The sequence below is a fragment of the Dipodomys spectabilis genome, unplaced genomic scaffold, assembly GCF_019054845.1.
Source record: "Dipodomys spectabilis isolate Male_0828 unplaced genomic scaffold, ASM1905484v1 ptg000019l, whole genome shotgun sequence".
Lineage (NCBI taxonomy): Eukaryota > Metazoa > Chordata > Mammalia > Rodentia > Heteromyidae > Dipodomys > Dipodomys spectabilis.
In genome coordinates this window covers 18,578,351-18,604,183 of record NW_024870696.1, presented here as the reverse complement: position 1 = coordinate 18,604,183, position 25,833 = coordinate 18,578,351, and the positions used below count along the sequence as shown (strand labels likewise).

The 25,833-nt window shown below is 36.1% G+C and overlaps 1 protein-coding gene across 5 annotated transcripts in view; it reads left to right on the top strand.

Moving 5' to 3' along the window:
• Rabgap1l (RAB GTPase activating protein 1 like) overlaps window positions 1-25,833 on the top strand; it is a 466,677-nt gene that overhangs the window by 308,213 nt on the left and 132,631 nt on the right. For all 5 annotated transcript variants that reach the window (XR_006146840.1, XM_042674520.1, XM_042674521.1 and 2 more), the window contains one exon: window positions 9,293-9,334. Coding sequence is in view for 4 of the 5 variants with exons in the window: in XM_042674520.1 (XP_042530454.1) it covers window positions 9,293-9,334 (42 nt within the window). In the remaining variant the exon portion in view is untranslated. The remainder of the gene's footprint in view (window positions 1-9,292; window positions 9,335-25,833) is intronic.

Genomic DNA, 25,833 nt, shown 5'->3' with positions numbered 1-25,833 from the left:
TCTCTCTGGAAAAGTCCAATCCTCTTTCCTTAGTGAATTAGTACCTATGTGAATATGTTTGAAAGATTTATCGAATAATTAAGGATGTTACATTTTGATAACATTATGTGATCTGTACTAACTGTCCCTATCTGTCCCTGAGAGATTATTTAATATTCTCATTAGTTCTCCTTCAATTTCTAGAAGATTCTATGTTCTGCGCACAGATAAATTAATATAAAGCTTATTTTTAAAACAAATTGCTTACTTCTATCGTTTTCAAGTAAGCTCTATACTTCTTAAGTAATTACAATTCACTTTTAATTTAGTAACACATTCTTAAGCTTGACCTTAGACAGCCCAAATGATTTTTTTTTTAATTTTATTTTATTTTATTTGAGAACATACTGTACAGAGGGGTTACAATTACATCCCAAATGATTTTTGAAGCCTTTTAAATGTTAAGAGATAAATCCGAGCTGAGTGCTGGTAGCTTATGCATGTAATCTTAGCTATTCTGGAGGCTGAGATCTGAAAATCAAAGTTCAAAGCCATCCTAAGAAGGGGAGTCCATGAGACTCTTCAATAAACCAACAGAAAAGCTGGAAGTGGAGCTATGGCTTAAGTGGTAGAACATCAACTTTGAGGGGAAAAGGCTGAGACAGTACTCAGGTCCTGAGTTCAGGCCCCCAGAACTGGTATGTGCATGCACACACATACACACGTGCATGCACACACATGCGCTCACGCGTGTGCACACACACACACACACACACACACACAAGGAAATAACTACAAAGGAGACCTTAAGAATTTTAAGATATACTTGTTAGAGGCACTGTGAAGTGATTCCCAGCTTGACCACATATTAGAAGCCCCTGAAGGCCCTAGGCCCCACCAAGATTAATTAGATTAGATTTCAGTATTATTAAAACTATGTACAGTTGGCTTGCAAATTATTGTCAATGCTAAGCTATCCATCTGGATTCAGGATAGAAATATCTTCAAAGTTCTTAAGAATACAGGTACCCCTACTCTTCTGCAGAGATACTTTTTTTCATTTATACTGAGATAGAGAGGGAGGGGAGGGGAAGGGAGAGGGAGAAGAAGGAGAGTGGAAAGTGTCCCTAGAGATGACTACACATATTCTGGTTTCCTAATAGGATACAAACCTGGGGGTGATGGCGACCATTACAGTATTTATTATTACTGGTGTGTTGATCTGGGCAGGTCTTAGGTCTTGCTGGATATATTGCCTACTTCTAAGCAAACCATTTCTTAAAGGTTTTAAAGCCTCTGAAAAGAAGGCTCAGCAAGCAAACAGTATGTAGTCAGTATCAAAGATTATAGGAATAAAATGCTTTGAGCAGCCTTTCATGGTTTACTTCTCATTGAGGCACATTTTCTTGTTCCTGACAACTCTCTTTATTGCATACATTCATTCATCTATCATTAAGCATCAGTTCCAGAAGGTGTCTACATGCTGAGAACATATCAGTAAAGACTCAAGTTCTGCTTACATACAATGTACAGGACACTACAATAGTTACAAATTGCACATTGAGTGGAAGTCAGAAAGCCTCCTCAAAGGCATTTGAATCTAAGCTCAGACCTAGAGGACCCTGGGGAGGAGTAGCTAAATGAGGAAGAATGTTGTTCTAAATAGAGAGAACATCATAGAATAAGGTCTGAGAAAATTCCCTGAGAAGGAACTGTTTGTTGTATTTTGTTTTGAACTTCTCCATATCCATGCTACTCGTAAGGAAGCTGGGATTGTGGGGGAGTGGGAACTACCAATGAAATTCTCACAGCAGGGTGAATATGCAATCCCTTGTGTATCTATTACTCATTTCTTCATTCTTAAATTCTTTTTTATTCACTGCTTATATATGAGCAAATAGTTAATAAAGTAGCTCTATTTTAAAAAAGGAAAATATACAGAAAACTAAGGAAGGAGAAGATAGTTTCATTTTTTCTGGACATATTTTATATTGTATTTGTAAAGTAGTTGGGGATATAAGGGAGCAGCGTCATAAGTAAAATGCTTACTATGAAAACCTGTGAAATCCTTAAAAAAAAAAAAAAAAAAAAAAAAGCTGTTACTTGATTTTCAATGTTACAGTATCGCCCTCTAGTGGACATCTAGAAAAATTTCTCAAACCCAAACACTACTTTTTTTGTTGTTCGGGCCTACGGCTTAAACTCTAGGCCTAGGTTCTGTCCCTGAGCTAGCACTCCACCCCTGGAGCTACAGCTCCACTTTTTGATAGTTAATTGGAGATAAAGACTTTGCTGCCTGAGCAAATCCTTAGATCTCAGCCTCCTGAGTAGCTAGGATTTCGTTGGCATCCATACTGATTATCCATGGAATTTCACTGTTTAGCCAGTCTAAAAGAATGAGTGGTTTGTTTGTTTTGATGTTGACACTAGGACATGAACTCGGGATCTGGTACTCTTGCTCAGCTTGTTTGCTTATTGCTAGTACTTTACCTTGATTAATACCCCCAGCCATTTACACTTTGTGTCTTACTTTTTCCTGGACTAACCTAGACTGTTGTTCTATTTATGTCTCATGTGTAGATGGGATGACAGTACCATGCTACCACAACCAGCTTTTTTGCTTGAACTGGCCTGAATTCAATCCTCCTAAGTAGCTAGAATTATGGGCATGTTACCACACCCAGTCTAAAGTCTACACTTAAAAGGACCTAGTACTTGCCTCTTTATATTTATGTGGTTATAGAGAGATACAGCAATTAAATTCAGGATCACACCCTTCACCAGAAAAAGGATAGTAGGTAAGGGGCATTTGACAACATGTAGAACTAATTCCTACTTACATAAGATGCTTACATTTGGTAGAACGAAGTAAAAGTTATGTAGGAAATTTTAAAACTGTTTCAACGGGTTTTTTTCCCTAAATCTAAAATTATTTCAAGATTACATTTTAAATTTTTTAAAAATTTTAGTTTTACCTGTAAGTAGTTGTACAAAGGAGTTGCTATTCAATGAAGTAGTATATAAGCTCAGTGTTACCTCTTTCATTCTCGCCATCTCTCTCAGCCTTACCTCTTACCTCAGTTTTCTTAACTTTATAAAATATGCATTGAGTTTTATGATTGTATTTCCCTCATCTTCCTCTCTTCCCCTTGGTTTTACTTTCCTCTTTTTGAATACCCAGTTCCTGATGTTCATTTTGTTGGGCTGTGAATTCACTATCTAAAAATTTACATCATTTGAATCCTCCATTGAATTGACTGTATTTTGGTTAATGCTTGTGAATAATACTCTGACATGTGTGCTTATATATTTGTATGTTAATTCTAGCTTCCACATATGAGAGAAAACATATCCTTTGTCTCTCTGGGATTGTCTTTACTTAATGGTTTTTTTCCTAAGGCTTTCTGTTGCTTTGCAAATGATGTAATAACATTCTTTCTAACTGATGAGTAAAATTCCATTGTGTGTGTGTGTGTATATATATATACATATATATATATGTTTATATATATACATATATACATTTTCTTGATCCATTTGTCTATTAAGGGGCATCTGGTCTGATTCTATACCTTGGCCATGGTGAATAGAGGCCTAATATCTAGAATAGAGAGCTTCAGAAACTAAAGCTTCAAAGAATCAACAACCCAATTAATAGATGGGCAAAAGACCTAAATAGATGTCTTAGAAGAAATAAAAATGTCCACCAGACATATGAAGAAATGCTCAACTTCATTGGCCATAAGGGAAATGCAAATCAAAACATCATCCAAAATACAAACAATAACAGATACTGGTGGAGATATGGGCAAAAAGGAACCCCTAACATATTCTTGGTAGGAATGTAAACTAGTTCAACCACTCTGGAAAGCAGTATAGAGCGTCCTCAAAAAATGAAGCATGGAACTACCCTATGATTCAGCAATCCTACAAAAGACTACAAATTAGGATATAGTAAGGCCACCTTTGCTGCCATGTTCAAAATTAAGGCTTTAAAAAAATGTCAGCCGTATGTTTTGTTCCTTGTGAGTCAGAAATTTGGCAAAGTCTTAGCTGTATAACTTATCTTTGATTGATGTGGCATCAGCTAGACTACCCAACTCACCTCCAAGGTGCCTTAACTCCCATATCTAGTACCTCGATAACCCTAGATCTTTTTCTCTATGGGTTGACATCCTCTGGCCCTCTGAGGCCTGTTGTTGTCTGGCTTCTTAGAACATGAAGGTATAAGGATTATTTTTTACATACTAGCTGGCTTTCAAGAATGAACATTCTAAAGATGGGACATGAAAGCTGTCAGTCTCTCCATGCCTGCCCAGAAAACAGCATGGTGATACTCCCTCTATATACTAAAGTTGTTGAGTGGACTGAGTGGAAAAAAGTGCTAAAAATGGAAGGCAATAAGTAATAGGAATCTAATAATAAATGCTGACATTTATCAAATGGATGCTAACTGCACGCCTCTTTTATGGTACTAAGGATTTAACTTGGGGCCTCATGCTTGCTAGGCAGGTGCTCTACCACTCCAACCATACCTCTCCCCTCTTTTGCAGTGATTATTTTCAAAGGTCTTGTTATGCCAGGAATGGCTTTAGCTGTTTTACTTGTGCTTACCATGACCCTGGAATAACAGGCACATACCACTATCCAGCCATTTTGGTAAAAAGCCTCATGAACTTCTTTAAACCCTGGCCTGCCTCAAATTGTGAGCCCCCAATCTCCATCTCTCAAGTAGCTAGGATTATACCTAGAACCACTAAACCTCATTTGGTATCTTTTCCATATGCTGTCTCATTTGGCCATACTTCTTTCTGGGGTAGTATGTCATATTTTACATGGGTGAAAGTGATAACACACCACTTCCTCTGTCTTCATGTATCCTGCTTAATCTATTGTGGCTACTTTGGATTTTTTCACTTCTTACCGCCTTGGTATGTTTTCCTTTCCACATACTATGCACTTCCCTTTTGTTTTGCTTTCTAAAGACCCAAGTACTGACACACATTTAGCACTTCTTTTTTTATTATTTTTTTATTTTGTCGGTCGTGGGGCCTGAACTCTGGGACTGGGCTCAAGGCTAGTGCTCTACCACTTGAGCTACAGCACCACTTCTGTTTTTTCCTCTGCTTATGTGGTACTGAGGAATTGAACCCAAGGCCTCGTGAATGCAAGACAAGCACTCTACCACTGAGCCACCTTCCCGGTCCCGATTTGGCACTTCTTGATGGTACCTTTTCAGCAGTTGTTCTAGGTGCTGTCAGCATAGTTTTTGACAGCTTCTCACATAATCTGTCAGCTCTCTGAACTCTTGATTGCCTACTCATCAGAGCTGAAATGTTCAGTGTGACTACTGTCATCCTTTATTTTATGCAGGATTACGGGGGCTCAGTTCTTGGCCTACTCAGGAATATTATGATCTGAACTTTGGAGCAATTATTCAATTGAGGGCAATTATCTGTAGGTGTTCTTTAAGGCAAAGATGTTGCCGGAATGTGACTAAATTCTGAAACAGCAGCATCCAAATCAGTTAAAGAACTACTTTATGCACATAGAGCTAATCTCAGTCTATTGTCATTGGAGGGAGGTGGTGATCTTTTTCTACAGCATACTGAGTTGTTATTGCTTCCTATCCTACAAGGCGTCAGCTATTTTTTTCATGTTTGTTTTCAATATGGAGACAAATAATAGAATTTGGTTTTAGTCAAAGCTTCCTATGCATTACCATTCTACTTTGCCCTGAAAATGTGCTTGCCTCTAAATAGAAAGAATCCTTTTCATCCTCTAGGAATTAGAGAACACATTAAATACTATTCAAATAATTCATTTATTCATTTTCTATTACTAAAAGAAATACCTGACCGATCAACAGCTTATAAACATAAAAGGTTTATTTTGGCTTGAAGGGTTAGTGGTTTTAGTCTTTGACTGATTCACCTATTGCTTTGGACCTATTACAATTGGCAGCATATCATAGTAGGGATGTACTGGGAAGAACATGGCCCACCTCATGTCTGGCAAGTGAAAGAAAGCAAGAGGGCAAGAAGATAGTAGCCTATAGTTCTCTCCAGAGAAATGCCCCTAGTGTCCTGAAGAGCTCCCACTAGGCCGCACCTCTTAAATGCTTCATTGGTATTAGTTCTTGGGGAGCAGGCCTCTATCACATGAACCTTTGGGTCTTTTAAGGTCCAAATTATGGCATTTACTTAGGCATTGGACCATTCTCTTTAACTTAGTGGTTTAGAGTATAGAGTATTTAAATCTGTACTTATGAACCATGTTGGTTTTGAAAATTCTCCCTGAGAATGTTTTTCTTTTTCTTTCTTAGATAAGGTCTTGATATTTTAGTCCAGACTAGCCTTGAACTCACAATCCTTCAAGTGCTCTATTATGTCTGGCTCATTTCTATAAATTTTAATTACTATTTTATGAAATGGAATTTTATGGTTCTTGTGGGGTAATATAAAAAACTCATAACTTGTCACAAAGAAAATATCTCATGAATATTTGATCTTATTTATTCTGCCTTATTATTATACTCTGGGCTTGGGCACTGTCTCTGCACTCTTCAGCTCAAGGCAAGTGCTTTACCACTTGAGCCACAGTGCTACTTCTGGTTTTCTGGTGGTTTATTGGAGATAAGAGTCTCATGGACTTTTCTGCCTGGGCTGGCTTTGAACCACGATCCTCAGATCTCAGCCTCCTGAGTAGCTAGGATTACAGGCGCTCAGCTCCTGGAAGGTTTTTGTTGTTGTTGTTGTTGTTGTTTTTGTCAATTGTAGGACTTGATCTCAGGGCCTGGGTGCTGTCCCTGAGCCTCTTTGTACTCAAGGTGAGTGGTCTACCACTTAAGCTACACTGCCACTTCTGAGATTTGAGTGATTTATCGGCGAAAAGAGTCACTTTTCTGCCTACGCTGACTTCGAACTGTGATCCTCAGATCTTAGCTTCCTGAGTATCAGCTAGGATTATAGGCGTGAGCCACAGGCACCTGGGTGTAAGGGAAGTTTTTATAATATAACCTCTTAATTATATTTTAAATAAAAGTTTTATCAGATATGTTAGTTATAAATATTCATTTCTTTGGGAATCACAATACATTAAAATTAATGTAATTAAAATATAGATAGATTTATTTGGCACTTGTGGTTCATGCTTATAATTCATGCTACCCAGGACTCTTAAGTAATGGAGAATTGTAGTTTGAAGCTAGCCCTAGAAGAAACTCTACATGAATCATCTCCAAAAAGTTAGACTGGGGATATGGCTTATGTTGGTAGAGCACCAGTTGAGCAAAGCCCTGAGTTCAAGCCCCCTAATATTGGCCAAAAAATTAACTGAAGATAGATTTGTTGATAAAGTAACCATTTTTCACTGATTTCCAACAATTTAGAGGTTTGAAAATATTTTTCTACTTAAGTAGACACCGAACACTCCATTCTACTTATTTAAGGTTATGTGAAGGCTTTATTTTCCCCCAAAGCTGAGTTATGATAATTGAATAAAAGAAGTTTTTAATAAGTTGGTGCTATTGGCTCACTCATTTTATCCTAACTACTTAGGAGATGGGAGATAAGGATTATGTGGTTCAAAGCCAGCCCAAGCCAAATGTTTACAATATTCTATATCAAGAAAAAAGCCAGGTGTAGTGGTATGTGCTTGTCCTCGTGGCTATGGCAGAAAGCATAAAATAGATGGATTAGAAAAGCAAGAACCAGATACATGTTGATTTTAGTCCTGGTGACAGTCTAGTAGTAGTGATATAGTGTGGACAGAGCAGGGAGCAGGGTCTTTTTCATCTTATCCCACACTTTTAGCAACTAGGCAAAAGCCAATGGGTGAGAATCCAGACTCAGATTAGGAAAACAAAGTTTGCTTAATTGTAACACAACTTTTTCTTAAACTAAAATAATCGTACTTATTTTTCTAATTGGTGATTATGATAATAACTTGTCTAGAATCATCAGTTGATATGGTAATGGAAACTAAGTCAATCTGTTTTTGTTGTCTATCCTGATTGTACTTTCTGTTGCTTTGGTTTCCTAAAGAATTAGCTGACCAAAACCAAAGTGTTTAGCTTATATTTCTACCAATCGATATTTTTATTGTTCATCTATCTTGCCATGTTTGGTAGTTAAATGTAAAAATTCCCATTAGCAAGCCATAACAGGAATGCTTATTAAGTTTCTAGTCCTAAACATCACCTTTGATCATGGATGCAGAAATCTAAAGTTCTTTGCAAAAGTACATTTGGTATAGCTCTATGTTCAGTAGGCAGATAGATTATGTTTATGACAAAGATAAAGGATGACACATTCAATAGGTCATACACCTATGCATAATGTCAACTCAGACTTGAAAGATATTCTCATGGATAATGACTTGCATTATCAAGGAAACAGCCTACTCCATGGCAACCTTATTTTTCATTCTGTTGTCTTGTATGTGTGAAATTCCATATCTTTTTAATTTAATAGCTCAGCATCTCTTGAGAATCACTGGGCTGAACCTAGACTTCAAACATCAGTTCCAGTATGGCTTCACCAGAGTGGTTCTGGTTTTCAGAAAAGAAAAGAAAAACAAAGCCTGACCAATAGTTCCTAGTTGCTGCCTATAGTTTTGCACTAAAACAAGCAGTAAAACATGAACAGTAGTGTAAATCCTGTGGGATACTTAAAATTCTACCTACTTGTTATGAACTCCATCTTGCTTTGTTTCGTCTGCCACTGCAGTTAAACTGCATAATCCGGCTGTCCAGAATAACTTTACATTTTTTAAGTTATTTTGTTATTTAACAAATAACTTTTACAGGTCACAGACACAGGGAAATAACTCAAAACTAAACACAGGAAAGCAAAGCCATTGTAAATGACAGTAGCTTCGTGTGAATGTTAATTAAATAGCATCTAAAATTTTCAGTAAGTACTTCTGAGAAGGAAAATACCTTTTTAAAAAAAATCTCGTAGTTGCTGGGTGCCGGTGGCTCACGCCTGTAATCCTAGCTACTGAGGAGGCTGAGATCTGAGGATCGCGGTTCAAAGCCAGCCTGGGCAGGAAGGTCCGTGAAACTCTTATATCCAACAAACACTCAGAAAACCAGAAGTGGCATTGTAACTCAAGTGGTAGAGCGCTTGCTGAAGTGCTGAGGGACAGTGCTCAGGCCCAGAGTTCAAGCCCCATAACCAACCAAAAAAAAAAAAAAAAAAATCTCATGGTTTACTTAATAGTGTATGTAAAGATGAAAGGATTTAGGAATTTTATTAAAGATATACAGAGATAGATATGGCTGTTGATTTTCACTCTTTTTGTGTTTCAGGGTTTGAACATAATCTTTCATGTAGCCTTGGCTCTCCTAAAGGTAAGTTTGTCCTTTGACTACCTTACTTCTTTGTCCTTAGAACTAGAGTAGTTCTATATATAACCTTTGACTCATTCTAGGTTAGTAAATACAGAAGAAGAGGACTTCTCTGAGAAAACCTAAAGCTCTCTGTCCAGTTCTTTTTTTATTGCTGTTTATTTGAAAGTTGTTTATTACTCTTAAAAATCCATAATTTTGCTATTATGGTACTTCTTCCCATAACATGTCATATGCTTTCATTTTTACTGTAGTTGGATATTAGAGGAAACATTAAAATCTGCTTTCTGCTTAAATGAAGCCAAATTGTTTTCTTTTTTTCTTTTTTTATTATTATTAATAAGTTTTTCAATTGTGAAAATACTGTACAGAGGGTTTACAATTACATGAGCAAAGTAATGAGTACATTTCCTATCAAGCATTGTTGCCTCCTCCTTTGTTTCCCCTTACCATCCCCTTCCCCGCCCCACTCCACCAAAGTTGTAAAGTTCATTGTTCGACATAGCATCTGGTACCTTTCATTGTTGCAATGAAAGGTCCACCTGTATCCCTATTTAAACAATTTGTTTTTTCCCTTCCCCTCCCCAAATTATACCAATATCAAATACAGTGAAAACAAGGGGGAGGGACATACAAAGCAGCAAAAAAATCACCTTATAAATATGTTAGAAACAATCGCAAGAAAGAAAAACCATTTGAGTCCTTATCTTGGGGTTCATTTTGCCTAACATCAACTTACCTGACCGTTTCTGCTTGTCTCAGACATATATAGTTATTGCAAATAAGGGAAACCATAGGACCAATGTTTCTTTGGGCCTGGCTTACTTCACTTAATATAACTTTTTCCAAGTCTTTCCATTTCCTAACAAATGGGGCAATGTCATTCTTTCTGGAGGCATAGAATTCCAGTGTGTGTGTGTGTGTGTGTGTGTGTGTGTGTGTGTGTGTGTGTGTGTGTGTGTGTGTGTGTGTGTGTGTGTGTGTGTGTGTGTGTGTGTGTGTGTGTGTGTGTGTGTGTGTGTGTGTGTGTGTGTGTGTGTGTGTGTGTATCACATTTCCTTAATCCATTCATCTACTGAGGGGGCATCTGGGTTGGTTCCATATCTTAGCTATGGTAAATAATGCCACAATAAACATAGTTGTGCTAGTAGCTTTAGTATGGTCTTGTTTGTGATCATTTGGGTAAATGCTGGGTCATAGGGGAGCTCTATGTGGAGTCTTTTGAGGAACCTCCATACTACTTTCCAAAGTGGTTGAACAAGTTTGCGCATTGTTGGTGGGAGTGTAAACTTGTTCAGCCAAATAGTTTTCTTAAAATGCTTTTTACCATAGTTGCATCCCTAGACATACCTAAACGTAAACTTTCATTATTTATAAAGCTTTTAAAGCCTTCTAAAGACTAAAGAACTCGCTACACATTTCAGTTTGCAGTTCTTTCTCTGATGGCTAGAAATTTATGATACAATTTATGATACAATTCAATTATAATTACCTTGTTGGATTTTATATCAACATATCAATACAGCTTTCACAATGGGGCAACAGTAAGACATTTGCTACTGGGCTAGTGAAATTACCCAGTTAAAGATGACTTTCTGCTGTTGGCCATTATAATTGTTTTGTTTATAAAATGACACAGCCTTGTCTTTCCTCAGTAAACATAGTGGTCAGACAGATTTAGTTCTAATTTCAGCTCTACTGCATGATCTTAGATAAATTGCTCAGTGTTCAGAATATAAGTTTGAGACAATAATAAATATTAATTTATTACTATAAATTAAAATTGCTATAATAAGTAAGCTAATACATAAAAGTTCTTAATGTAGTATCTTGAAAATGTTACTGACTAATAATTGTTAGCTGTCATTATTATACTTACTCTTGGCAATCATGAAGTAACTCAGAATGTGTTCTTAGATTGTTCATCATTCTCTAGAATCTCTGAGCTATCTTGGGTGGGCCTCTTGATGCCTTTGGCGCACCTTAAGACTTAACTATAGATACATTTAAATATACCTGATTCTCAGAAGATTCCTCTGAAGCTCAAAAAATAGGGTACTGTTCCTCATTACTGGTTACAAAGTTAAATTATTATATCATTTTGTGTTTATATATGAGCAGATGTTAAGCCAAAGCTATTTGTAGAAGTCAGGAAAATATTTGTAAACATTTTAAATAAAATAACACAAACATTTGCTTATATGTCTTAAGCCATGAATCTTGACCATGAATTTATTTTCTTGTTATTCAAAAACTTCAAAACCAAAACAATTTCTAATATGTCCTCTCAGCAGGGGTAGGGTAACAGTTTTTTTATTATTATTATTGTGTAATTTCTTAAGACTGTACTGCTTTAAGCAGAGTCTTATATAAGTTAGACTAAAAGTAATATAGAATCATGAGTAAGGTAGTCCAACAAAGTTCTTATTTTTTCTATCATGTTCAATTTTCTTTTTTACTCTCAGATATTAAATCTTTTCCAAAATATCTCTGGTAGCTCATGTATTCTCAACAAATGCTTAGTCTGTCTTTGGCTAATTCAAGACAGTCTCTCTGGATATCAAGTTCAAGTCTTTACTTTGTGTCAGCTCAATACTGAACATTTTGCTTATCTTCTTAATTGACATAGTGACTTTTTTTGTCTTATTATCATTTACTTATTAGTGTTTTAAGCTTCATATCACATGAACAAAGGCTGTTCTACCAGAGAATATACCTTCTCTAGCAATGCCTGGATACTCTTCAAACATCATCTTAGAAAGTTTAGCTAGATAAGATAGAAAGAAAGCCTTCTCACTGTAGTAGGCTATGTTTATATCTCTATCTGGTATAAATCCTTACACAGTTTCCTCATAGAGACAGTACCAATAAGGACAAATTGAAGTGAACTTCATTGATCTGATAGCTGCTACCTAGCCAAAAGAATCTACAAAATATTTAACAGTAACTGACTTCTAGCTTTTAATCTACTGTGCCAGGTAAAATAATACATATGTATGCTTATATAAAAATAAACAATTTTGGGCAAGTTTAAAGTGCTTCTGATTCTGAACCTAACATAACTAATTTTTAGTAAAGCTATAGTGGGATTTTCTGAAGTCTCTATTAGATTATTATAAGTTATCTCTTGCGATGAGGGTCTCAGAAAGAGAACTAGCTTTTTTGAGCATTTTCTGTGTTTTCGGTACTAATCTAGTGGCCACTACCCACGTGAATGTTAAGTAAACCAAATCCAAGACTGCCTAAAGCCTTTTGTCTTGGTGATGAATTTGTAATTTTTAAAAATAGCACAGATATGTAATGAGTGTCCCTGTTACTCAGTTTGCTTTAAAGTTGCCTGCATTTCCTAGATCTACCGATGTTGGGCTAGAAATCACATAAAAGGCAGCTATAAGAGTGATTTGCTGTAGTTGTAGTAATATCAAATCACATCTTTTTTGTTGTTGTTGTTGTTGGTTATGGGGCTTGAACTCTGGGATTGGGCAATGTCCTGAGCTTTTCAGTTCAAGGGGATTGCTCTACCACTTGAGCCACAGTGCTACTTCTGGTTTTCTGGTGTTAATTGGAGATAAGAGTCTCATGGACTTTCCTGCAGGAGCTGCCTTTAAACCGTAATCCTCACATCTCAGTCTCCTGAAAAGCTAGTATTACAGGCATGAGCTACTACTTTGTGCATATATATTTTTCAATTCTCTTTAGTATGTATGTATGTATATAAATATATATATATATATATGTATATATAAGCCTACAATTAGAATTGGTGGATCATATATAAAAACCGATAGTTATCTTTTCAAGAAACTACCACAGGGCTGGGAAGGTGGCTCAGTGGTAGAGCGCTTGTCTTGCATGCCTGAGACCCTGGGTTCGATTCCTCAGCACCACATAAGCAAAAAGAAAAAACCTGGAAGTGGCGCTGTGGCTCAAGTGGTAGAGCACTGGCCTTGAGCTGAAGAGCTGAGGGACAGCGCCCAGGCCCAGAGTTCAGGCCCCATGACCTGACCCCTCCCCCCCCCCCAAAAAAAAAAACTATCACAGTTTTTGAAAGAAGCTGCACCATCACATCCCCATCAGCAATGCATGAGCCTTAGTACCTAATACTAAGTGTTGTTTTGTCATCTGGGGAAAACAAGAAAGACTGTGTGGCCTAATAGCAAGCTATCCATTTCTCTTTGCTCTCATGGGTAAAGTTCCCTAAGCAAAAACAAACACTTTTTTCTTTGGTTTATTGTGGGGCTTGAACTCAGGGCCTAGTCTGTCCCTGAGCTCGTTTACTCAAAGCTAGTACCCTACCACTTTGAGCCACAGCTCCACTTCTGGTTTTTGAGTGGTTAATTGGAGCTAAGAGTCTGGCCAGTACTTCTCTGCCTGGGCTGGCTTTGAATTATGATCCTCAGGTCTCAGCCTCCTGAGTAGCTAGTATTACAGGTGTGAGCCATGCATGCCCAGCAACATCCACTTTTAATCCAAAGGACAGGACATTGGTCTTGCTTATTCCTGAGTGGCAACGTTTTAATTCCCTGCCAGCCTGCACCATTATTCAAATATACAATCACATAATCCTATTGAAACCCACTTCAGAGGGTCAGGGCAAACCAAAGTGTCAGGCCTTCTAAAGATGAAAATGAAATTTCATACTTCCAAAATACAGTGGTGGGACAGGCACAGGGAAACATAACTCTTCCAAAAGAGAGGAAAAGAAAGATAATAAGGAATAATCCCTTTGAGAAGTCTTCTGTATCCAAACTATAACCATAAGGCATAATTCATCCACCATTGCTATCTTCAAATGGCCAAAGAGGAGTGGAGAAATAGGATTAGTAGCGAATAACAACATAAACAGTCTCTAGACTCAATCACTTTATTTGACCCTCAAAAACCAAACAAAAGGTTATAACTTAGCACTGGAGTGATTATTTGTTGCTTTAACCTTCCAAAGGATAATTTTCGTTTTCCTTTCTTCTAGTATTGAAAAGAACTAACTCTAGAGAGAGGGGATCTACCTGTCACTCTGTGCAGGACTTTGAATAACTTACAGAGAGGAGAGACAGTGGAGAACAACATATTTTGAAACTAGAAAGTGGTGTTTTAGTTTTCCCTAGTGATTTATACACCAACTTGATTGTTGGGTACTTTGTTGTGTGACATAAGAAGGGCTGAAGTTGAGAATGCAGTTGGAGCTCAGATCATAAGTCAGAAGACCTGAAAACAAACAAAAAAAGAAAAATTAACATTGTTAGGATACTTTGTTCTTTTGTGAAGTAATACCTGCTTTCCAGATGGTGGCAGTAATGCACTGCTCCTTGATATGGAAATACTGTATAATGGTACACAGCATTTTTAATTCTGTGAGGTGGGTATCCTTTTATTTTGGTTTCATCTCCCAGCATCATTGGTTGTTTGAATTGTTTTTTAACTTTGCTCAGTTGTATCCTCACTTTCATGGTATATTAGATTTAAGATACAGGCTAGTAAGTGCTAAAACAAGCCAACAAATATAAATACAGAGCTTCTATTTCAAGATATTTAAGAAATTTCAAAGTTTCAGAAATAATTGATTTATGAATTAGGGATTTATATCAGTAAAAAGTCTTCTGAGTACCATTCATATATTAAATTATATGTTTGTTGAAGCAATGTCTCAATATTTATTTCTTATGACACAGTTCAAAATGCCAAGAAGAAAGGATGGTTGAATAAACACACTATACTCTAAGTAGTATCCTAAGATATTCTAAGTACTATCCTAAGAAGCATGAGGTCATTTGATAGGGACAGAATAATAAAAATTCAATTTCCTTCTTGCCCTATTTTTGTGATCAAAATACGTACTCAGCATAAACTCATTTGAGTTTTCAACCTTTTACTTAAAAATGTCTCTATTTTTAACCTTTTTTAAAAAATGTTAAGCTTTCAGTGCAAGGCTAACGTCTCACCTATGCCCTTGTGCCTGTCTTTCCTGCTTCCCTTTGGAGAGGTCAGTGATGGTAATTAGTTTCTTTTATCAACATTCTGAGAGGACCTACTGTATTGTCAGGTCTTAGTTTTGCATACGTTCAGTGTCCATAAGTTGTGTTGGGTTTAATAGAGGAGGCAGACAAATAGGTAGTTCTAATTCTGTCTCCTGGATTTTAAAAAGGGAACTTTGGTACTCTAAAGACAGAGTCTAGGGGAACTAGAAAGAATGGCTGAAGATAACAACTGAATTGAGAACAGGAAATTTCAGGCAAGGTGAAATGCAAAAGAAATATGAAGGGAAATATTTGAAGCAGGTCTTTTGCTATGGTGCATTTGAGGGTAATTCACAGACCTAGGTAATAAAGGGCTTTAATTATCTTCCGACTCACTTTCATATGAAACCACAGATTAATCAAATTGTCTAGCACTTAATTTCCTTTTTTATAAAAGGGCAAGAAAATATGATTTCTAAGGCTTTAAATTTCTGCCATTCAGACTGACAATCTATTCTGACTGCCATATGTATATATGTGTGAGTATAGACACGAGTGTATGTAGTTTTTAGTGTAAGTGTGTAGATGTATGAATGTATATATGTGTGTCAGTGCTAGGATTTGAATTTGGCATGACTTACTTAGCTTGCTGGTTAGGTTACTTGTTAGGCTGATGCTCTACCACTTGAGCCACATCTCCAGTGCAGCTTTTTGCTAGTTATTTTGGAGACAGAGTCTGAGATTTGCCTGCACAGGCTAGCTTGGAACTGAGATCTTTTGGATTTCAACCTCAGGAGAAACTAGGATTACAAGTATGAGAGCTATTGGCTTCTATTATATGTATGTCTTATATGACTATCTCTGTCCCTTAATAAATAGATAAAAATCTTACAATTAGCACATTTGTTTAAATACTTGCCTAAGTTTATCTTTGTCTGCATTGCTGAAGAAGAATTTAAAGATTTATATAATACTCTGGATCTTACACTTTTGCTCAGTTTTTCACAACAGCTAGCACTTTACCACTTGAGCTATACATCCACATTTGTCTTTTTACTAATTAATTAGAGACAAGAGTCTCAAGGATTTGTCTGTCCTGGCTAGCTTTGAACTAAAATCTGAGGATTGCATCCACCCGAGCAGTTAGAATGATAGACCTGAACCAATGTACCTGGCTTAACAAAAAAAGTTGTTGAGGAGCTCCTAAATGCGTTTTAAAGTTAATAAGCAAATTAATAATAATACATGTGCTACTTATAAGTGCCTAAAATGTACAAACATGTCTGTATAAATTTGCCTGTTACTGTTTTAAGCACTTTTAAACTAGTCTCTCTCACTTTATTTTTTTTCATTCTATGGCAGTATAATATGGAACATGAATTTCAAACATGAAATATACCATTTTGACTTAAATACTTAAAAAGCGTTCTGCTCCATGGTCTTCCAGTGCATTGTTGTACAGTTATCACTATGTATGTGTGTGTGTGTTTTAAACCTTCTCACTATTCCAGGAAGAAGAAATTATTATCCTTCTTACTACTCACTCACATTCAAAATTCCATGGTTAAGCCAGGCATTGATGGCTCACACCTGTAATACTTGCTACTCAGAAGGCTGAGATCTGCAAAGCCAGCCCAGGCAGGAAAGTTTGTGAGACTCTTATTTTTAATTAGCCAGCAGAAAGCTCGAAGTGGCACTGTGTCTCAAAGTGGTAGAGTGCTAGCCTTGAGCAAAAGAGCTTAGGCACAGTGCCCAGGCTTTGATTTCAAGCCACCTCCCCCTTCACACACACAAAGAGAGAGAAAGAGAGAGAGAGAGAGAGGGAGAGAGAGAGAGAATCCCATGCTTTTTCCACATTGTACTGGAGGAAAACCTTTCAAATTAGCCTTTACTTTATAAATCGATATTGATACTATACTATGAGAGAAAAAGATTTTTATCCAAATAGTTTGAAGACTTGCACCCCTGACAATATTTGTCCCAATTAAAATGTGCCATTGGTTGATTATAACAGAAGCAGAGTCAGAGAATCTTAGTCATTATATCAACAAATTATTGAATCTAGTCTAAGAAAAATGAACATGCTGTCAGAAATGGTCATATAATTAAAATATTCTTTGCTTTTGACTGGCTAGAAAAAGACTTGACTGCTGAATGCTGCTGATCTGCTGTTTTTCATCATCTCAGATGTATGAAGTCATCCTTGACTAGTGTCTAATGCTCTAGCCACACTCCATTTTACTCTGATCAATCACTGTGTATGAACTAATCATAGGGAAATATTACCAAAAGACTTTTGTCAGAGAATGTCACTGCTCAATAATTTTTAAGACCCTTGTTAGCTGTAAAAGTTACTGGTATTTCTTTCCAGTATAAAGTAGACTACTTTTACTCATTATAGTGTTGATGGCTTACTGTGAAAATCAATAGTATAACCAGTCAGAAGAAATTCAACTGAAGCATAAACTAATTTATTTAATATTTGGTTTATATATGTTGAGAATAGACTTAGAAGCTTGCTTTACTGCATATACAATAACTGTAACTCTGTGAGCTTGCTTGCTCTTTTGTCTTTTGTTGTTTTCCTTTGAGGGAATTTAATTTTGACAAAGTCATTTATTTGTGGTGTTTGTAACCCTGAGTGATACGATTTTTATTTCTATTTTTCAAAGATAAAGAATAAATAAAAGAAACCATAAAACATGATGTTATGAATAAAATAGCAAATTTCTCTAACAAATACCAGTTCAGAGAAGTGAAGATGTGTCCAGAAAAACTAGTGATTTAGTTCCATGAGATCATTCTGACACTGAGTTAGTATGTGTTTTTGATCCATTGTCACCAAGGATATTGTCCTCATGTACATGTTTAAGCTAAATCATTGTCTCATCCAGGTTCCAATCTAGCAGGGAGGTAAATTTCAAGGAACAGTGATGACAACCCATTTCTTTTTAGGCAAATGGTAAGGAAGTTGAATATCATGCTTTGATTCATGTTCCATTGGTCTATAGCCACACTGAGCTGCAAGAGAACTATGTGAGGAAGCAAAGATGTATTTTAGAGACCTATTATAATCTGTCACAGTCTATCAGGCTGGACATACAATATCTGCAACCTCTTTTATTCCTAGGCTGCATCTGTTTACATCAAGAGCATCTGGATAGTACACATTTTTTTTTATCATCCAGTGATAAGCTATCTGCTTATTTCATACCCAGTGTACAAAAGTATTAGGAACAATATAGCTGCTGTAGAAGTTGCCATTCAAATAAAAGAAGATTGCAAAACATGTCACAGTTAGTGGTCCATAGGAGTTTCAGGACTCCCTGCTATAGCAGCAGAAGAGATTTCTTGGCTAGCACATCTAGCTGTCTTTAAGTTCCTATCTCTAGGAACTACACTACAATCCATTGTACTCTGTGGAAATATTTAAAGATGGAATTAGAGAATATACCATATAGGATGCTGAACAGCTTTCAGCATTTGCTCTTTGTAGATTTGGAAGCCTATAAGCTGGGAATGTAGTTCATTGTTAAGAGTATTTACTTAGTATGTACAAGACCAGGAATTTTATCGCCATTAAAACACACACACACACACACACACACACACACACACACACACACACACACACACACACACACACACACACACACACACACACACACACACTCACACACCCCTAAATTTCTTTAGTGATAAAATATGGACTTTTCTTCTATGTTTGCTTTTTATTTCTTTTGGGAATTGATCAGGTCAGTGTTGTTTTAGACAACAGATCGTTTGTTTCCAGGCCCTTCTGAGTAAACAGATCAAAAGATTTCTTCTAGATAGAGTTAACTTTTGCTTTTTTATTTTTGTTTATTTGTAGTGGTCCATCTCTTCTCCTTTTTGTTCATTTTCTTTATTTTTTTGTAAAGGTGATGTACAGATGTTACAGTTATATAAGTCAAGTAGCGAATACATTTCTTTTTGAATAGTGTCACCTCTACTCTCGTTTTCTCCTACTTTTTCCTTCTCTACCCATTACTCCCAACAAGTTGTATCATTCATTTTCAACATAGTTTCTAGAGAATATCACTGCTGCATTTGTTCACCCTTTGTGTCACCATTTCTCTGCTCCTCCTTACCCTCCTCAAAACAGATAAACTTACATACAAGACAAAAAGTACAGAAATAAAAAACAGCAACAAAGGAGAAAAAAACACAAAACAAAAAGAAAAATAACAAACCCTCTTGTTTCCATCTCTTGGAGCTCATTTCAATAAACATTATTTTATATTATCATATGCACAAAGCTAGCTAAAACTACAAACTTGAGTGATAGGCAATATTCTCTTTCTTTATGGTATGAAAACTTGGTAGAGCTTTATTGAGTAAGTAAGAAAGCAGACAAACAGATAAAGGAGGGGATAACAATGCTTGATAGGAAATATACTCATTATATAGCCCCTCTGTACAGTATCTTTACAATAAAATATACATAAAAAAGAAATTTAAAAGAAAAAAAACACAGACAAGCAGAAAGGCAGGGCACATTCTAACAAATTGTGGGTGATTTAAAAGGTGGGAAAAGAGAAGGAGACACTGATAGGCAATATTCTTAATTTAATCTTTGCATTGTGACTCATTTAGTGTTGGGGCTGAGAAATCCTAATTGTGAATAATATAAAATTGTGAATGATAGAGATCCTTTCAACTTATGATGAGTTTATTATGGGGATATAACCCCTTTACAAAGGAGTCAAGCAACATTTGAAGAATTAAATGGCCATGCCACATTTCTTTTTTTATGATACATTATGTACATAAAGATGGGAGGTAGGCCAGACATATACAGTTTAATTCTATGAGATCATCAGCAAACCTATTGGCCTTGCATACTATTGTTCTATACAGGGTTTCCTAATCTCTTCTGTTGACTTATGCAGCCAGTTGATTCTTTGTTGTGGGTGATTATCCTATGTATTATAGGATATTTAACAATACTCTTGACCTCTACCTACTAGATGTTAGTAGCACCTCTCCAATTGTAACAAGGAATGTCTCTAGACAATGCCAAATGTCTCTAGAGGAGAATCATCCCTGGTTGGGATCATTAATCCTTAACTTATTGTCTTTTAGATCACATTTTCATCTGTGTGTTTAAAGCAGATTTTACTTCCTAGTGAAGAGAACAATCAACCAATCAAATTGATCCTAATATTATAATTAGTAGATACAGACATTGATACTATAATGATAACCTTATTCCATATGTTCAAAAAGCTAAGTAGAGTAAAAAAGACCTAAAAAAGAACCAAATTTAACCTCAAGAGACAGAAATTATACTGTCATGTAGAACTAAGAAATTCATTAGATAGGATCAAGGTGGATAAAACATTGCAAAACAAAAGATTGTGAACTTGAAGTCAGAGGAATTAAAACTACTCCAAACTAAGTACAAAAAGAAAATGAATTTTAAAAGAAAAACAAGAGAATCAGTGAACTGTGAGATGCTTCAAAATCTTTAATGGGTACAACTGGAGAACCTGAAGGAAGAAGTAAGGAGGATGACATGTTTTTGAAGAAACAATGGCTAGTGTTTTACCAAATTTGGTGAAAACTCTAAATATATAGATCCAAGAAGGATGGTGGTTTCCAAATAAGAGAAACATGAAAAAATTACATTACAGCATATCATAATTACACTGTTCAAAACCAGTGGGATAAAAAGAAAATACATAAAAAGAATAAAGATAAATGTGACAGATTTCTCCTTAGAAACAATAAAGTTAGTGAAGCAGCATCTTAAAGCATGAAACAAAGTAAAAAAGACAGATATCTATCAAAAACTACAGTAAATACTATATAGCATACAAAAGCTAAATGAACTCATCTGTAGTAGATTTGAATTATCAAAAATGTGAAAGTAAGCAATCACTGTAATAAAACAAAGAGAGCTAATAAGGCAACAATGGAAAAACTGTTCAATAGAAAAGAAATCTTAAAAGGAAAAAACAATTTCAAAGTGGCTCAAAGAAGAAAACATTATCAAGATGGTAGATTATCTACATAATAAAATCACAGACTTGGGGAAAATTTAGAAATTTACAAATTATCGATATTAAGAAGAAGAAATTAAAAAGGATAAAAGGATAAAGAAGGAATAAAGTTTTATGGTAATAAATTTGATAAATAATATGAACAAATCTCTTAACACAAATTATCCAAACTTACTAGAGAAGATAGAGATTACCTGAATAGCCCTTTGCACATTAAACATATTCTTTTTTTAATTTTTAAAACTTTATTGTAGGGGCTGGGAAGGTGGCTCAGTGGTAGAGCACTTGCCTTGCATGCCAGAGGCCCTGGGTTCTATTCTTCAGCACCACATAAGCAAAAAAGAAAGCCGGAAGTAGCGTTGTGGCTCAAGTGGTAGAGCGCTAGCCTTGAGCTGAAGAGCTGAGGGACAGCGCCCAGGCCCAGAGTTCAGGCCCCACGACCGGACCTAAAAAAAAAAAAAAAAAACTTTATTGTAAAGGTGATGTACAGAGGAGTTACAGTTAATAAGTCAAGTAATGAGTACATTTCCTTTTGAACAGTGTCACCCTATCCCTCATTCTCTCCTACTCTGGAAAGCAATATGGAGGTTCCTCAAAAGACTAAACATAGAGCTTCCCTATGACCCAGAAATCCTACTGCTGGGCATTTATCCAATTGACAACAAACCAGGCCACACTAAAGCCACCAGCACAACCATGTTCATTGCATCATTGTTTACCACTGCTCAGATATGGAATCAGCCTAGATGCCCCTCAGTGGATGAATGGATCAAGAAAATATGGTATATATACACAATGGAATTCTGTGCTTTCTTCAGAAATAATGACATTGCCCCTTTTGTAAGGAAATGGAAAAACTTGGAAAAAAAATATACTAAGTGAAAAGTATTCTTTTCATAAAACAGTTGCTTTTACAACTTGAAATTTCAGTAACTAGAGGAAATAGAAGCATAGGCACTAAATTGTAGAAACTGAGCAAAGTAAAATATTAATCTTGCTTTTTTAAGGAATTGAAGCTTCTGAGAAAAAAAAACAGCATATGATTGAATATAAAAACAGAAGTTTTCATGGTTATCCTCCCACTTAGTGACAACCTTCTTGTTAGACTGATCAGGGGAAAAAAATCATTGTACATATGGTTCCATCTGGGTTTCCACAGTTCTTTAGGTCTTTTACTTCTTTGCCTTCTCTGGAGAGCTTCTCCTCCTCCTCTTCCTCTTCTAAAAACATAAGACTCCTTAAATCTTCTGCAGTTTTCCATTAAACTCTCATCTTTGAAATCATCAATTCGCTTTCCAAAAAAAGCAGTTCCTAATTTGTGTAATAACGCGTTTCAATTTTGTATCTTTGCTGACCCAATATAAAATCTTCAGAGGCCTTTGTTTTTTCATTAGCATTATTTTTTTGTAATCCTGTTAACTTGTATATAACACAACTCCTAGGGGCATCATTCATATAGACTATGATCTGCACATCTATACATTGTGTCCTTGAGTATTATACTGGGTTCATTTAGAGCTAAACTGTAGCACTACATTCTGAAAGCATCTTTATCTCACATATCAACTTAAGTTTTCTTTGTGTAATACAGAGCCTACCTGGCTTGTATATTGTAACATAAACCCAAATCCTTTAAAAGGTATTCTGGATTGTTTCTATTTAAAACAAACATCTAGTGAAATTTCCCCATCTATCAGTTGTATGGGCACTAATATATTGTCTTTGGTTGTTGTTATTTAAAAGCTGCTCGTGTTTGTCTTTACATTCTCCAAATACACTATTAATGTCTTAAGAATAGTCTGAGGCTTACTTTTTATTCATTAGAATAGTGTTTGGGAAAAATCTGGTCCCAGTGTATGGGAACCAGCTACCAAAAGTAGAAGGTGTCAGGTACCAGTGGCTCAAGCCCTGTAATTCTAACTACTCAGGAGGCTGAGATCTGAGGATCATGGTTTGAAGCCAGTCCAGGCAGGAAAGCCCATGAGCCTCTTATCTCCAGTTAACCACCAGAAAGTTGGAAGTGGAACTGTGGATCAAGTGGTAGAGCACTAACCTTGAGCAAAAAAGCTCAGGAGCAGTATCCAAGTCCAGAGTTCAAGCCCAGGGAACAGCACCAAAAAAAACCCAAAATATGGAAGATGTCAAAAGACTAAACAGAGATCTAGGATTGCACAAAGTGCTACTCATTAGGAATTTTGAGAGAGTAATATATTTTGGGTGAGAGCAGAACTAGATGATTCCCATATCATGAGGCAGAGGAGGTTTATATACTAACTAGAAAATCATAAGTTGCTGCCAACCTGGACTGTTTCAAAAAATATTGTTAATATGTAACCCAATGTCAATTAGTATAGATTCCAGGCAGTAGTGGCCAGCACTTAATACTTAGCTGACAAAATGACTTTGTTTACCCTGTAAGTGTTTGAAATGTATGCCAGGGCTAATTGGCAGGCAAAATGCCCTATTACTCGAGATGGCTGTAATCATGCCTGGCTGGATCTCTACAAGTTGAAAGGGCATTTTTGCATGTTCTGCAAATATCTCTATCTCCAGAATTGGTGAATAGAGCACTAGATTCCAAAAATTATTGTAGAACAGAAAAGGATAAAAAAATTAACCTCATTCTTCTTCCTATTGTGCTACTTAAGTAAATGGTACCCACCAAAAGCAATGTTGAAGTAGTGCTGATTTTTTTCATTAAAGGTCTGTGCTTTGTTTTCAAGTTTTATATTAGAGAAGCCATCCTATTCCTGCTTTTGGTTAATATCCGTTAATTGTTTATAAAGGAAATGCAAATCTTTTTCCATAGATTATGCTTACAAAAAAGGTTTTATTTCAGTAATCATACTCTTTAAAACCTCCCCGTTAAAATTGTCAGTGATAAGAACAGCCTCAGACAATGTTAATATCCTACTTTTTCCCCTCTACTCACCTTACTGACAGCTATTAAGTATTGAAGATTGAGTTTAGATAGCACAGTACAACAGTATTACACCTTACTTGCTAAATAAGTGCTTTTAAATACCTACTTTGCTTAGCTCCTGTTCAGAGAATGTAAAGAAAGCTCCGCGAAACTGTTTTCTTCATGTGTTACTTCTGGTTGAGGCAGTTCTATACTTCTTCATGAAGTGGGAGCTTGCATCACAGTAGAGATTTATTGTGGATCTAGTAGACATGGGTAAGGATGTGTGGAAGTTCAAGATAAAGAATCCAAATAAATTTGTTGTCCTTCTTTGTCAGTTCTGCACTGAATAACTTCACTATTGAGGCTCAGTCTCAATATGTAAGATATTAAAATACCATTAACAACAGCAGGCCTTCAAGCACATGTCTGTGATTCCAGCTACTTGGGAAGACATGAACTCAGGCCAGCCTGAGTATTGTGGTGAGACCCCTTCTCAAGGGTTGGGAGAAGAATTGCACTTACTTACATCTTTATTGAGTACAAGGCCTTAGGATTGAGCCTAGAACCACGCATAAAGTTATTAATCCTAAGTATGAAATTAGTGACTTAATTCTCTGCTTATACTTGAAAGATACAAAATCTTTACAAGTTTGGTATTTTATCCTTTTATGTGAATAACAAGGCATTTGATGACTTTCACCTTTAACATTCTGTTGTAAACTTACTATATTTACTATACCTTAACTCAGACAGACATCTTTTTTTTTCATTTATAGCAGCAGTTTAAGATCCCTCTTGATGTGGTAGGAAGTAGGAAAAGCGACTACCAACATGTACGGGAACATGTATAGGCAGTGGGAACTCTTCTACCTGACATAGTAACATACTACAAAGGTTAAAAATTGAGCAGATGAGGACTAGAATCCTGGGTCTCCTGAATGGTGGAGCCCCTGTCTAGCAATCACCAAGGTCAAGATTAAATTCAAGTCCCACAACCAATAATAATAACAATAAATATATTTTTAAAAGAGCAGATGAAGAATGTCACTGAGTCAAGCATTGGCCACCAAGCAAGGTTCCTTGAGGTACAATCCTAAAGTTTTATTTTTGCTCATAGTTTTGAAGGTTCTAGTCTATTAGTGGCCAGAGCCTTTTTGAAGGCCTCTGGTAAAAACTCACATACCATGGATGGACCATTTAGTATAAAATCAAAGCTGTTCCTCTGTGACAAGATGCAAAGTGGAGGGTGATTATAGATTAGTAATAACCTTTGGAAACTTATTATTTGCTATTAATTATGGTATTATTACACAATTACTACATTTAACTGGCTAAACTAATTTAGGTAGACTGTAGTCTGTTTATTTTATGTATATAAAAATGGGCTCGCTCGGGGGAAAAAGCAAAGAATGCATTTTAAGGTATTTTTACATTTCTTTATCTTTTGCTACAAATCAGGGCTTGCCCAGCTTTCTTGATTAATCTGTAATTGTCCCATGCCTCCAATCCAAATTCCCTCATCTTTAATAACACTGTTTTTTTTAGTCAGTTTCTTTATGAAATTGAATAACTTTCTTGCTATAACATATAGTAACTGCA